Below are 14,340 nucleotides of genomic sequence, written 5' to 3'. Positions count from 1 at the left end.
GAAGAAGGTATCCTCTAACCTAGAATGAAATCAGTACTCACACTACCTACCCAGGAAAGGAATAAAGACACCTGAGCTTAAGTTCAGGCTCTGGTAAGTGTGTTTACCTACTGACTGAGAAATAACTGCTGTGCCATTGCTTCCTTTTATCTCATTTTTATTGTCATAATCAATACATAGTATAACTAAAATTCAACTCACCACAAACTTCCTAAATATAAATGAAAACCATAAGTCAGGCACAGTTTTATTAGACACCCAAAAGACTAAAAAATTACACATCATTCCTTTCCTCCTTATCACTCAGTATATTTATTTTCCTCTGCAATCAATAAACTGACAAATTTATTTTGTAAAAAAGTTCAAAGAAGCTTGTTTATATATCATGGCAGTTAACTTTTAGAATTCTGTGATTAGATCTGTGGAGCTCAAGCTACTTTTTCTCCCAAATGAAAAATATTCCAAAAAGGAAAAAAATCTTATTCATTCATTTGGTAAGCGTTTTTGAGAACCTACCCTATGCTAGGCACTGGCCAAACACTTTGCTTGTGGAGGATTTACAGGACATTGGGAAACAGACAAACACATGTTTTTAATGTCTGTGACAACTGTGATAAAGGGACCACTGAAGAGTAAGTTCTATGTGCTCCTTTGAATGGAGAAACATGACATCAAAAGAGTACTACCAAGAAGGTGATGCTGACTCAAGTCTTGAAAAATCAGGAAGAACAAAGTAGGCAGTGGGACAAGGTGAAGGGAACACATTTTAAGGAAAGAGAACAGGATATGCAAAGGTACATCAGTGTGAGAGGTCATCAAATTTGGGAAACTGTAAGGGTGTTTCCCAGGTGGCTCAGTGGTAAAGAATATGCCTGCCGAGCAGGAGATGCAGGCTTGATCCCTGGGTTGGCAAGATCCCCTGGAGAAAGAAATGGCAACCCATTCCAGTATTCTTGCCTGGGAAATCCCATGGACAGAGGAGCCTGGTGGGCAACTGTCCATTGGGTCACAAAAGAGTCAGACACAACTTAGCAACTCAACAACAGCAACAAATATATAGAATGTACAATGAGCTCACGGAAATCCATCAAAAAAGGGGAGGAAATCCTAAATACAAAGTCAGGCAAAGAACAGGAACAGAGAGTTAATAGAAAGGAAGCCCCCAAATCTCAAGCATCTGAAGAGATGTTCATTAGCAATATGAGAAATGAAAATTTAGTACAGCAATAGTGTATTACTCTCTATCTCTTCCATTGGTCATTGACTCTTCCATTTGGTCAATAAAATATTGGTCTGGACTTGAAGATGCAGAAACTGGCAGGGGAAGCAGCCTAGTGAAGTACAATCTAACATAGGATTTGGTCAAATTAAGTATGCACAGTGCTTCTGACCCAACAATTCTCCTCTTGGATACACATGTCGAAGAAACTCTCACATAAACCCCAAGGGGGCTATGAAGCATCATTCGCTGATGCGGGAGGTGAGAGGCAGCCTGAGTGTTCAGAGGAGCAGGAAAGGAAGTAACCTGAGGATGCACACCATGGACTACTCTGCAGCAGTCAGAAGCAACACACTACATGCACACTTAGGCACTGAGAGCGTCTTAACACAAAGTCTTTAGTGGAAAAGAGAAAGAAACCAGATACAGTCTATTTACAGTACTAGTCACAATCATCTGAAGTACATGCAAATAAAACAGCACACGCAAACAAAAGGATGCCCAACAAATACACATTTGCGATTGTCTCTGGGAGGAGGGTAATCAAAGAAAGAGAAGTATGTTAATTTTTTAATAATAAGAAATGAGTCTCCCACTGGACACACTATGAAAGGACTGCTCAATGATGAGCATGATTAACTCAGCTGGCTACACCTGAGGTCCAAAAAACTGGGGAGAGGATGAGACTGGGAGACAAGCAGGCAGAGATTACCAAAAAGACTGGTCATTGTGCTGGTGGCTCCTGGTTTGCCCCCTTCCACCCGAGAGTCCGCCATTCCATTCAACGCCCACCTCTGCCCTGTCAGCTTCCCTAGGAGGCTGAGATGCAAGGGCTGCCCCCTGGCTTCCTATGGGGTTTGGTCAAGAGGAGGCATCAGCAAGAGACTGAAGGGTGGGAAAAGAGAGAAGTTAGGGTATTTATACCTCCCTGACAAGATCAGTCCTGACAACTCCAAATCTCCTCAGCTATGGTTACTCAATCCCTCCCTGACTCTTCAGTCCGGGGGGATTACTAGCTTTCTGATACTGTGAGTCCTGAGATGCCTCTCCATCACTTCTTGCTTTTTTTTTTTTTTTTTTGGTTTCCTTCATTATCTTCATTCATACTTCTGTAGACCAGGTTATTAAAGCTACTATTACTAAATTCTTTTTAGCAAACTCTTTTGATGGTGCCATTTCCTTTCTTCCTTGACCATGAATTAAACAGCTATGGATGGTTTTAGGGCAATAACTACTATTATAAAGAGCTTTTTCTCTCTTTTCTGTTTTAATATAAGTTATACTTGAACATATTTATATGCTAGGGCAAAATAATTCCTATTACTCTAGGCACAACGGATGTATGGGAGACTGGATAATTACATATTAGCTCACAACACTGTCGTTCCCTTACCACCGTGCATCCTGATTGATCTTGGAGACAAAATAACACAGATCTAAACTGTGTCACAAGGACCAAATTCATCATAGATAAGTAGATGCTGCATACTTGCTGGATTAACACTGTCTAGATTCCATTGACCAACTGGATATGTTCAAGATAAAGCTACAGTCATATTTCAGGTCAGGGATTGGCAACAAATAGCTGTAGACTACATTCTGAAAAAATAAGCATTTTCACATGTGCTATGGGCCATTTCTAATCTCAGCATCAAAGCCAGGTCTACCCGCATGTTTCTAGTCTTTGGTCCTACCCATAAACTCCTCAGAAAGTCCATTATCTATATTACCAAGGAGGATGTTCCACACTTGCCAATTATTACTATACCAAGTTCATTTCCCCTGAACATGCATTATAATTTGTGTTTATATGCTTTTTCTTTACTTGTTATTATTCATCTTCTGCACCAGACAGTAAGTTCCATCAGGGCAAGGGACAATTGCCTAGGATATAGAAGGCCCTTAATAAATATTTCTTGAGTGAATAAATAGAGAACAACAGGAGTGACACAAAAAGCGAAAAGAGAGTAGAAGAGTCCTAATTCCCTTTTCCATCATGTTTATGGGTGGTGGACCTCATATGGCCTCCCTGTAGTCAAAGCATACTTTCTAGATATGGCTCCCTTGCAGTGTATACTAGGATGCTAGCCTTGATTGAGGCTTTAAATATTTCTGAATGAGGAGAGTTCATGTCTGCATGTGTTTGCCTTGCTTAACACAGCATTCAGCACAGGACCACGCACAGACAGGTGCTTCATAAGTATTACTGAAGGAAGATAACACAGGGGATTATTTAATACCACCTCACGGAGTAGTGATAAATCTTGGGCCACAAATATACTTCTAATGTGCTTTACTTCTCAAATAATTTGAACCAAAATGATTTCAGCAACACAGATTCATCTGTAACCACAAATCAGACACATTTAGAATGACAAAGCCCAAAAGAATGCCATTTTCAAGGCTGAAACGGTATTATTCTGGGATAAATGGAATCCTTGTCTCAGTGATACTGTAAGAGTAGAAATGAAAGATACTGAAAGTCTTCCCTCGGGGAACAACAATTATCCATGAAACAATGGAAGTTTGTCTGAATAATTCATCAGCATCAAGGGTGCAGGCCTCCTTTATTCTGCAATCCCAGGAGTTTGGGCAAGTGCACCACTGAATGTGTCTCAGTCACTTTGCTGTCTTTCTTCCAGGGTCTGGCATTTAGGGGCACATTCCTATGATTTTATTAATTAAAAAATAACCTAAGTGGGAAACTACTGACAAGATAACATTTTGAGGCAGCATTTCTTTCACGAAGAAGAAACTTATAAAGTGTCTATCATGAGAATCCACCAGGGACACCACAAGAGATCAAATACCCAAAACAAATCACCACTTCAGAGCCCACAGAATTCTGAATCCCAACCAGCAAGCATGAATAATCCTTTTAAATGGTCACTTACATATCAGAACAGGTCCTCTGTGAACTTTCTAAGCAAGGCTTCTGGTTTCTGACTGAAACAGAGATTCATTGGGAAGGAGGGATAAACTGAAACCAAGAACAACTGGGAAATTTCCATAAGAAAAGAGCACAAATGGGTTGTGTTGTCAGAATGAAACTGGTCCCTCCCGGCCAGGGTTTGGGAAGCTGCTGACTACCCCATGGGAGAGCTGAGCAATATTCGTACCTGGTTTCTCAGAAACCATCCTGATTAAGTTGTAGTTACTAGGCAGATGCAATAGTTTCAAATTCCAGGTCACTTTCTTATTAGTTGTGTAACCTTGTGTGAGTCACTTAATCTCTCTGACAATTGGTTCAGCATCTTTAATATGCTGAGAGTATATATATATATCTACCGAAGTACCTTTCTAAATTATTGCAAAGATCAAGTGAGTTCAAGTTAATGAAAGTTCTTTCTAAATTGTAAGATTATGTATAAGTGTGCATGCATGCTCAGTTGCTGGGTCTTTCTGACCCTTTGTGACCCCATGGACAGCAGCCTGTCATGTTCCTCTGTCCATGTTATTCTCTAGGAGAGAATACTGGAGTGGGTTGCCATTTCCTCTTCCAGGGGATCTTTCTGACACAGTGATTGAACTCATATTTCTCCCAAGTCTCCGTACTGGTAGGCGGATTCTTTACCAACCACTGAGCCACCTTATATATCCTCCCAGAATATTAAGCAACCTACATAGAACTCAGGATCCTCTGTGACTCTGGGTTTTCCATTTCTAGAGACAGTCTGGTTTTTGCTTTGCTTTCTACAGTTTTGCTGATTTTTTTTTTTAAGTGAAGTGAAGTCGCTCAGTCGTGTCCGACTCTTTGCAAGCCCATGGACTGTAGCCTACCAAGTTCCTCCGCCCATGGGATTTCCCAGGCAAGAATACTGGAGTGGGTTGCCATCTCCTTCTCCAGGTGACCTTCTCTACCTGGGGATTGAATTCCGGTCTCCCACATTCTAGGCAGACGCTTTATCGTCTGAGACACCAGGGAAGTAGTTCATGTCTTTTTTTATTTTAAAGGAAAGATATAAACCAAGGCAAAGGGGGAAGAACGGAATTACACTCCCACCCTTTGGAGATGCTAGGCAAGAATTTTAAACTGTGGTTGCTTCATTATCACAGATTTGACATCAATATCACCTAAGGGAAAGAAGTAACATAAGGGGCATCCAAAAGGCATCTGATTCATCTCCGTACTGGTGGAGGAATAAAAGATCAATTTACAGAAATCAATTATATTTCTAATTACTAGTGGCAAACAACTGGAAAATTAACCTTATAAAACTATTCTATTTGCATTAGCATCAAAATATACAAAGTACTCATGAATCAATTTGACAAAAATTGTAAAGATTTTCACACTACAAAATATACGGAAGAGAAACTAACTTACAAAGTATGTAAGAGAAATTAAAGAAAACTAAATAAAATAAGAGATATATCACATTCTTGGACTAGAAATCTCAATATTATTGAAATGCAATTCTTCCAGAATTGCTCTGTGGACTCAACACAATTTGAATCAAAATTGCAATAGGCCCTAGTAGAAAATAACAAGTTGATTCTAAAGTGTATAGAGAAATGCAAAGGACATTAGATATATAATTTTTCCTATATGAAGAAAAAAGAAATAAGAGTTGGGGGGGTCATTTGACTTAACCAACTACTTTAAAACTTCAATAATCAAGACAAGGAAATATTGGCATAGGGATAGACAATAGATCAATGGAGCAGAAGGGATAATCTTGAAACAGACCCACATATATATGGTCAACTGATTTTTAACAAACACATCAAGGAAAAGGTAAATTCTTTTCAATAACAATTGCATATAGGGAAAAAACAAGCCTCAACCCCTGCCTTATAACCCACAGAAAAATTAATTCAAAATCATCAAAGACTTAAATGCAAAATTAAAACTACAATGATTCTAGAAGTAAGGATAGGAAAAAACATCTTTTTGACCTTTGGGTAAGCAAAGATTTCTTACAGAGGATAGGAAAGTATATATTATTTATGTGAGGGCTTCCCTGGTAGCTCAGCTGGTAAAGAATCTGCCTGCAATGCAGAAGACCCTACTTTGATTCCTGGGTTGGAAAGATCCCCTGGAGAAGGGATCGACTACCCACTCCAGTATTCTTGGGCTTCCCTGATGGCTCAGACAGTAAAAAATCTCCTGCAATTCGGAAGACCTGGGTTTGATCCCTGGGTTGGGAAAATCCTCTGGAGGAGGGCATGGCAACTTGCTCCAGTATTCTTGCCTGAAGAGTCCCCATGGACAGAAGAGCCTGGTGGGCTACAGTCCATGGGATTGCAAAGAGTCGGACACAACTGAGCGACTAAGCACACAATTATACAAAAAAAAAATTGGACACTGTCAAAATTTAAAACTCATGCTCATCAAAAGACACAATTAAAAATTTGAATGAGGAAGTGACGGGCATGGAGAAAATATTTTTAATACATATATCTGACAAAAGACTTATTATCCAGGATATTCCCTGGCAGACCAGTGGTTAGGTCTCTCACTGCTGAGGACCTGGGTTCAATCCTTGGTTAAGGAACTAAGATCCCACAAGCTGGCAGTATGGCCAAAAAAACCCTTATTACCAAGAATATATAAAGAACTTCTCTAAATCAATAACAAAAAGACAAACAATGCACCTTCAACTGAGCAAATACATTTCGAACAGGTACATAACAAAGAAGTTCACAAATGGACAATGAGCATATGAAAATGAGCTCAACATCACTAGAACAATACAAATTTAAACCAAAATGAAACACTATTTTGCACTCACTAGACTGGTTAAAATAAAAAAGACTGATAACACCAAATGTTATTGAAGATATAAAGTTACTAGAAGTCCCACACGTTGCAAATAAGAGTATAAAATGGAAAACAGTTTGGCAGTTTCTTGTTAAATTAAACATACATCTATCCTACAACCAGCATTCCACTCCTGGATGTTAACTGAAGAAATGTAGATGTATACACAAAAAGACACGTGTAAGAATGCTTATAATGGCATGATTTATAGTATCTAATAACTGAAAACAACCCAAATGTTCATCAAAAGGATACTGGAAAAATAAATTGTGATCATACATTGATATACTATACTGAAACATAGGGGAATGAACTAGTTACAAATTCAGTGAATGCAGATGAATAAAAAAATACATATTAAATGAAAAAACTAGTAATAAATATGTAGTATATGATTCTATTTTTGTGAAGTTCAAGAACAGGCAAAGCCTAAATATGGCAGAAGAAATTACAACAATGGGGCATTGGAAGGAGGAACTTTGGGGGGTGATGGGAATGTCCTATATCTTATTTTCATTGGTTGTCACCCAGATGTATACCTTTTCCAAAACTCATTGAATTGCACCCTTAAGATTAACTCAATTCACTTCATATAAAATTTACTTCAGGAATGATTGAATGAATGATGACACCATGAGGAAATAACTTCACCATCCAGAAGATGAGATTCTGCAGGACAACTGGTCTGTTCTCCTCAAAAATCATTAACTAAAAGATAAAAGGCTTGTGCTAGATTCTAAAAGACTTAAGAGATGTGACAACCAGATGCAATGTATGATGTTAGACAGGATGCTGCTTTGGGCAAAACCATACATTAAAGACACTCCAGGGACACTCGGGAAATTTGAGTATGATCTTGGTTTTAGATGATATAAAACTGTATTAAGACAAAGTTGGAGATTGTTGATGGGAAAAAAATGTTACAAGGCAGTTTGTACTTCAGATCTCTTTTTGGTTTCACAAAAAGGCAAATATATATTATACATATTATACTATATTATGTATGTTATATATGATTTATAGCTATGCATATGTATTATATATGTATATAAAGAGATTCAGTAGGGAATATACATTCATCAATTAACATTAGCAGCTCAGGCAGAGTCGCTTACATTTTCCTAGTTTTCTGTGTTTTTTAACTTTCCAGCATGAACAAATACTACTTCCACAATAATATACATTGTTTGAAATTCACTGTTTCCTAAGATAAGCTAAAAGATGGGTGGATAGGGCCAGGGTAAGAAACTTTAGACTGTTATCTACTGAGTCTCCTGTTGAGCATTTTCCATGTGTATCTCGATTCATTCTCACAACAAACTTATCTTCCCTCTTTTTACAGAACTAATGATGATATAGTAAAAGTTACTCAGTCGTGTCTGACTCTTTGCAACCCCATGGACTGTAGCCTGCCAGGCTCCTCTGTCCATGAAATTCTCCAGGCCAGAATACTGGATTGGGTTGTCTATCCCTTCTCCAGGGGATCTTCTCAACCCAGGAATCAAACCGGGGTCTCCTGGATTGCAGGCAGATTCTTTACCAGCTGAGCTACCAGGGAAGCCTGAGATAAGTGAGCATTTTAAAATAATATTATCTGATCCTAAGACTCATGTTCTTTCTACCTTGCTTACATATGTAGTAAGTTTTCTTACCATTTATGAAGTATTTACTATGAACCACGCGTTCTGTTACATGGTTTATAAGAATCACCTCATTACTACCTCATACAACCCATATAAGGATGATACTATTATCATGCTCATTTTAAAGATAAGAAAACAGAGACACAGAAATCAAATAAGTCTCCCAAGTTCCTGAGAGCTAAGATGTAGCAGAACCCAGTTCAGGCCACCTGATTTTTCACACTTCTATTAACTATATAATGTCTTTCAATTCCCATATCTCTAATTTCAACAAGTTCCCAAAGTGCGAGGGGAGAATGATTGAGAGCTACCAGCAGAAGGAACAACGACATCAGAGGCTTGTCATGAAGTTTTTCACGGTGACATTCTGCTTACCTGTCGAGGGCTGTGCTGGTGGGCATACTCCTTCCAAACCCTCGGACTCCCATCTGACGGAAATATGGAATGCAAGAGAGGTTGGCGGCAATGATGGCCAAGGAGTCGGAAGGGCTCACAAAGAAGCCATTTTGGCCTAGGATCATGTAACGGTCCTGTGGGAAAGAATGTGTGAAAGTGTTCAGGCAAAGGCATCTGCTGCTAGCAGTCCATTCCCATCATCATCACCAGGCACTTTACTGCCATCCTCAGATTTAAACAATGGAAAACCACTTGAAGGAGGCCAAGGAGGGCATGGGAAACTAAAATCCCTGAATATTGCAGGGCCCAGGATCTTGACACCGCTAGGAAAATATCCAACCTGCTGAAATGTGGATGACTTCCTCAGGCTTTAGTAGCCTCTACATTCTTCATTCACACTTCTCCCAAACATAATGCAGAACAGAGATTATTACTAAAATAGCCGTTTTCTTAACATGGTGATTTCAACAAGATCAGTCATAAATAAAGATGTATTGCATGAATTTTTTAAAAGAAATAACCTCTTTATAACATACTGCTACTTGGAAAAAGAAAAGTAAGGGCTGTTTACATGCAATACTAGGCCATTAAGTAGAAGGGCAGATGCAGAGCCAGTTAGGGTTCATATGCCCCTTACGTGTCATCCTCAGAAGTATTCAACAATTCTCTGGTTTTCAGTGTTTGGCTCATTACACAGCAAAATGATCAGCAGGCAGAAAGCTTTCCTCCTTACCCCATCAGCATCAAACGCAGCTCCAAATCCATATTCCCCTCCTTTCATAGCTTCCAGAAGGGTGGTTGCATATGTCAGGTTGGGGTCAGGATGCTGCCCTCCAAAATCTTCCAGGGGAACACAGTTGATTGCAGAATTGGCTGGGGCCCCCAGCTCATCACACAGAACTTTTCTCACATAGGGTCCCATAACTTAAAAAAGATACACAGCAATGTGAGATCTTTACAGAACTCCTCCCTCAAGGATGTTTTGTTCTTCTTAGAAGAAGACGTCTACTTCATAGCACAAGAAAAAAAAAGATAAATCCTACAGGTTTTTTCAAGCACAGAAAAATGGTTACTTCAATTACTACTCATTTAGCATCTATGTGCCAGTGACTATGTCAGACATATAGAAGTTGTATTCAGTAATCCAGATGCATGAAATTTTTCTCCAAAACTTTCCTAAAATACTGCCAAAAAGAAATCAACTATCTAATAATAATTCATGGGCTGTTACTTTTTATATTAAAAGCATTAGTTAAATATATGCAAAAGCACTTAAAGGCTCTAGTGATGTTCTTTGTCTCTACAGCTGTTTTAACTTTGCCAAGTGTATAATTAAACACTGCCAACCACTGAAGCATATACAACTAAGACATTTTAAAAAATAAATGCTAAGGAGTTGTCTTTTCCAGTTCAACACACATTTATGGAGTGCCTAACACAGAACTCTTAAATGAAGAATGGAGGGCATCCAGGGACACAAAGTGCTCTCAGTTTGGGCCCTCAGTCTGGCAGTGGGATGAGTCAAACCTGCAGGTGAGTGACTGGACTTGTAAGACTAGTTGAATTCGATGTATAATGTATTTATTAAACAATGAAATCCAACAGTTAAAACAGAAATGACCATAGGCAAGGCTTCAAAATGGAGCAGCATTTCTGGGAGAACATGGAAGAATATAAATTTGACAGGAGTAAGGATGCTATCCAAATGAAAAGAACACTGTGAGCAAGGGAATGGAGCCTGAGGTAGAACATACAGCACATTTGGGGACAAGCATGTAATCCTGTTGGCTGAAATATATAAAAGTACCGCTTTCCATTTATTTTCAACTAATAGAATACAAACCACAAACAGTGAACACACTTTGATTTTGCCTGCTCAGTACCCATTTTCCCTGCGCAGCACCCTTTTTCCTTTCCTCTGATATCAGCATTTTGGGTCTTCTTTAGAGAACCAATCCTTTTTACATCTCAGTTCATGGAATCTGAGTGTGGCTAAATCCTACTTCCCCCAAGACTAGGGATGTGACCTAGGTCTGCAAATCAGTATCCTCCATCCCTCAACCAGACTGACTGATTCAGAGATGAACACATGGTAAAAGCTAGGCAGTGAGGCTCAAATCCAGAAACCATTTTCAAACTCTGTGGGAAGAGAAACTCTCTTCCCTCTAGGTCAGATAATGCTAAGGCAAGAAACAGAAAGAGCCTTTTCTGCGGAATATAACCAGCCCAAAGTGATATTTTTGCGGGATACAACCAGCCTGAAGTTGAACGGTTTTATGAAGACCTAACAAGACCTTTTAGGACTAACAGGCAAAAAATGATGTCCTTTTCATTATAGAGGACTGGAATGCAAAAGTAGGAAGTCAAGAAACAGCTGGAGTAACAGGCAAATTTGGCCTTGGAGTACAGAATGAAGCAAGGCAAAGGCTAATAGAGTTTTGCCAAGAGAACGCACTGGTCATAGCAAACACCCTCTTCAAACAACATAAGAGAAGACTCTACACATGGACATCACCAGATGGTCAACACCGAAATCAGACTGATTATATTCTTTGCAGCCAAAGATGGAGAAGCCCTATACAATCAGCAAAAACAAGACCAGGAGCTGACTGTGCCTGAGATCATGAACTCCTTATTGCAAAATTCAGACTTAAATTGAAGATAGTGGGAAAAACCACTAGACCATTCAGGTATGACCTAAATCAAATCCCTTATGACTATTTAGCAGAAGTGAGAAATAGATTTAAGGGACTAGATCTGATAGACAGAGTGCCTGATGAACTATGGACGGAGGTTTGTGACACTGTACAGGAGACAGGAATCAAGACCATCCCCAAGAAAAAGAAGTGCAAAAAAGCAAAATGGTTGCCTGAGGAGGCCTTACAAATAGCTGTGAAAAGAAGAGAAGCAAAAAGCAAAGGAGAAAAGGAAAAATATACCTATTTGAATGCAGAGTTCCAAAGAATAGCAAGGAGAGATAAGAAAGCCTTCCTCAGTGATCAGTGCAAAGAAATAGAGGAAATCAACAGAATGGGAAAGACTAGAGATCTCTTCAAGAAAATTAGAGATAACAAGGGAACATTTCATACAAAGATGGGCTCAATAAAGGACAGAAATGGTATGAACCTAACAGAAGCAGAAGATATTAAGAGCAGGTGACAAGATTACACAGAAGAACTGTACAAAAAAAGATCTTCATGACCCAGAAAATCATGATGGTGTGACCAGACATAGAGCCAGACATGCTGGAATGTGAAGTCAAGTGGGCCTTAGGAAGCATCACTACAAACAAAGTTAGTGGAGGTGATGGAATTCCAGTTGAGCTATTTCAAATCCTCAAAGAAAATGCTGTAAAAGTGCTGCATTCAATAAGTCAGCAAATTTGGAAAACTCACCAGTGGCCACAGGACTGGAAAAGGTCAATTTTCATTCCAATCCCAAGGAAAGGCAATGCCAAAGAATGCTCAAACTACCACACAATTGCACTCATCTCACACACTAGTAAAGTAATGCTCAAAATTTTCCAAGCCAGGCTCCAGCAATATGTGAACTGTGAACTTCCAGATGTTCAAGCTGGTTTTAGAAAAGGCAGAGGAGCCAGAGATCGAATTGCCAACATCTGTTGGATCATCAAAAAAGCAAGGGAGTTCCAGAAAAACATCTATTTCTGCTTTATTGACTATGCCAAAGCCTTTGACTGTGTGGATCACAATAAACTGTGGAAAATTCTGAAGGAGATGGGAATACCAGATCATCTGACCTGCCTCTTGAGAAACCTGTATGCAGGTCAGGAAGCAAGAGTTAGACTGGATATGGAACAACAGACTGGTTCCAAATAGGAAAAGGAGTATGTCAAGGCTGTATATTGTCACCCTGCTTATTTAACTTATATGCAGAGTACATCATGAGAAAGGTTGGGCTGGAAGAAGCACAAGCTGGAATCAAGATTGCTGGGAGAAATATCAATAACCTCAGATATGCAGATGACACCACCCTTATGGCAGAAAGTAAAGAAGAACTAAAGAGCCTCTTGATGAAAGTGAAAGAGGAGAATGAAAAAGTTGGCTTAAAGCTCAACATTCAGAAAACTAAGATCATGGCATCCAGTCCCATCACTTCATGGCAAATAGATGGGGAAACAGTGGAAACAGGGACAGACTTTATTTTTGGGGGCTCCAAAATCACTGCAGATGGTGACTGCAGCCATGAAACTAAAAGATGCTTACTCCTTGAAAGGAAAGTTATGACCAACATAGACAGCATATTAAAAAGCAGAGATATTACTTTGTCAACAAAGGTCCATCTAGTCAAGGCTATGGATTTTCCAGTAGTCATGTACGGATGTGAGAATTGGACTATAAAGAAAGCTGAGCGCAGAAGAACTGATGCTTTTGAACTGTGGTGTTGGAGAAGACTCATGAGAGTCCCTTGGACTGCAAGAAGATCCAACCAGTCCATCCTAAAGGAGATCAGTCCTGGGTGTTCATTGGAAGGACTGATGTTGGAAGTTGAAACTCCAATACTTTGGCCACCTGATGCAAAGAGCTGACGCACTTGAAAAGACCCTGATGCTGGGAAAGATTGAGGGCAGGAGGAGAAGGGGACGACAGAGGATGAGATTGTTGGATGGCATCACCGACTCAATGGACATGTGTTTGGGTAAACTCTGGCAGTTGGTGATGGACAGGGAGGCCTGGCGTGCTGTGGTTCATGGGGTCGCAAAGAGTCAGACATGACTGAACCACTGAACTGAACTGAACTGAATAGGAAAGAACAAAACAGTCCAGGTGGAAAACCTGAGTGAAGGCCTTGGAAGATAAATTCCACACATTGGCTCAGAGCTACCAGCAAAATTTTTAGTGCCTCACTCTTAAAGACAGGAGGAGAAGGGGACGACAGAGGATGAGACGGTTGGATGACATCACCAACTTGATGGACATGAGTTTGAAAAGGCTCCGGGAGATGGTAATGGACAGGGAAGTCTGGCATGCTGCAGTCCATGGGGTTGCAAAGAGCTGGACATGATTGAGTGAATTAACTGAATTCACTCTTTAACATGAGACCAAAACAAACAGAGTAAAGAACAACATGGAAGAAAGAGAAACTATAGAGGGAGAAGAAATCTTTTAAAGTATGTATCAGTCAGATCCTAATAGAGATGAAAAAGATGTGGCAGACTGGCTATAAAACTGAAGACTGAGAATACCAAGTGTTGGTGAGGGCATAGAGAAACTGGAGCCTTCATACTCTGCTGTTAGTGCAAATGGTAGTCACTCTGGAAAATAGTTTGGCAATTACTTATTAAGTTCAGTATACAC

At 39.6% G+C, this 14,340-nt stretch overlaps 1 protein-coding gene across 1 annotated transcript in view; it reads right to left on the bottom strand.

Moving 5' to 3' along the window:
* PGM5 (phosphoglucomutase 5) overlaps window positions 1-14,340 on the bottom strand; it is a 186,248-nt gene that overhangs the window by 138,086 nt on the left and 33,822 nt on the right. Inside the window, exons 5-6 of the mRNA XM_065908232.1 lie at window positions 9,756-9,946; window positions 9,002-9,156 (exon numbers count right to left, since the gene is read on the bottom strand). Coding sequence (XP_065764304.1) covers window positions 9,002-9,156; window positions 9,756-9,946 — 346 coding nt within the window. The remainder of the gene's footprint in view (window positions 1-9,001; window positions 9,157-9,755; window positions 9,947-14,340) is intronic.

The sequence above is a fragment of the Muntiacus reevesi genome, chromosome 17, assembly GCF_963930625.1.
Source record: "Muntiacus reevesi chromosome 17, mMunRee1.1, whole genome shotgun sequence".
In the NCBI taxonomy this organism is placed as follows: Eukaryota; Metazoa; Chordata; class Mammalia; order Artiodactyla; family Cervidae; genus Muntiacus; species Muntiacus reevesi.
Note: the sequence above shows the minus strand (reverse complement) of the source record. Positions and strands in the feature narration are given on the sequence as shown.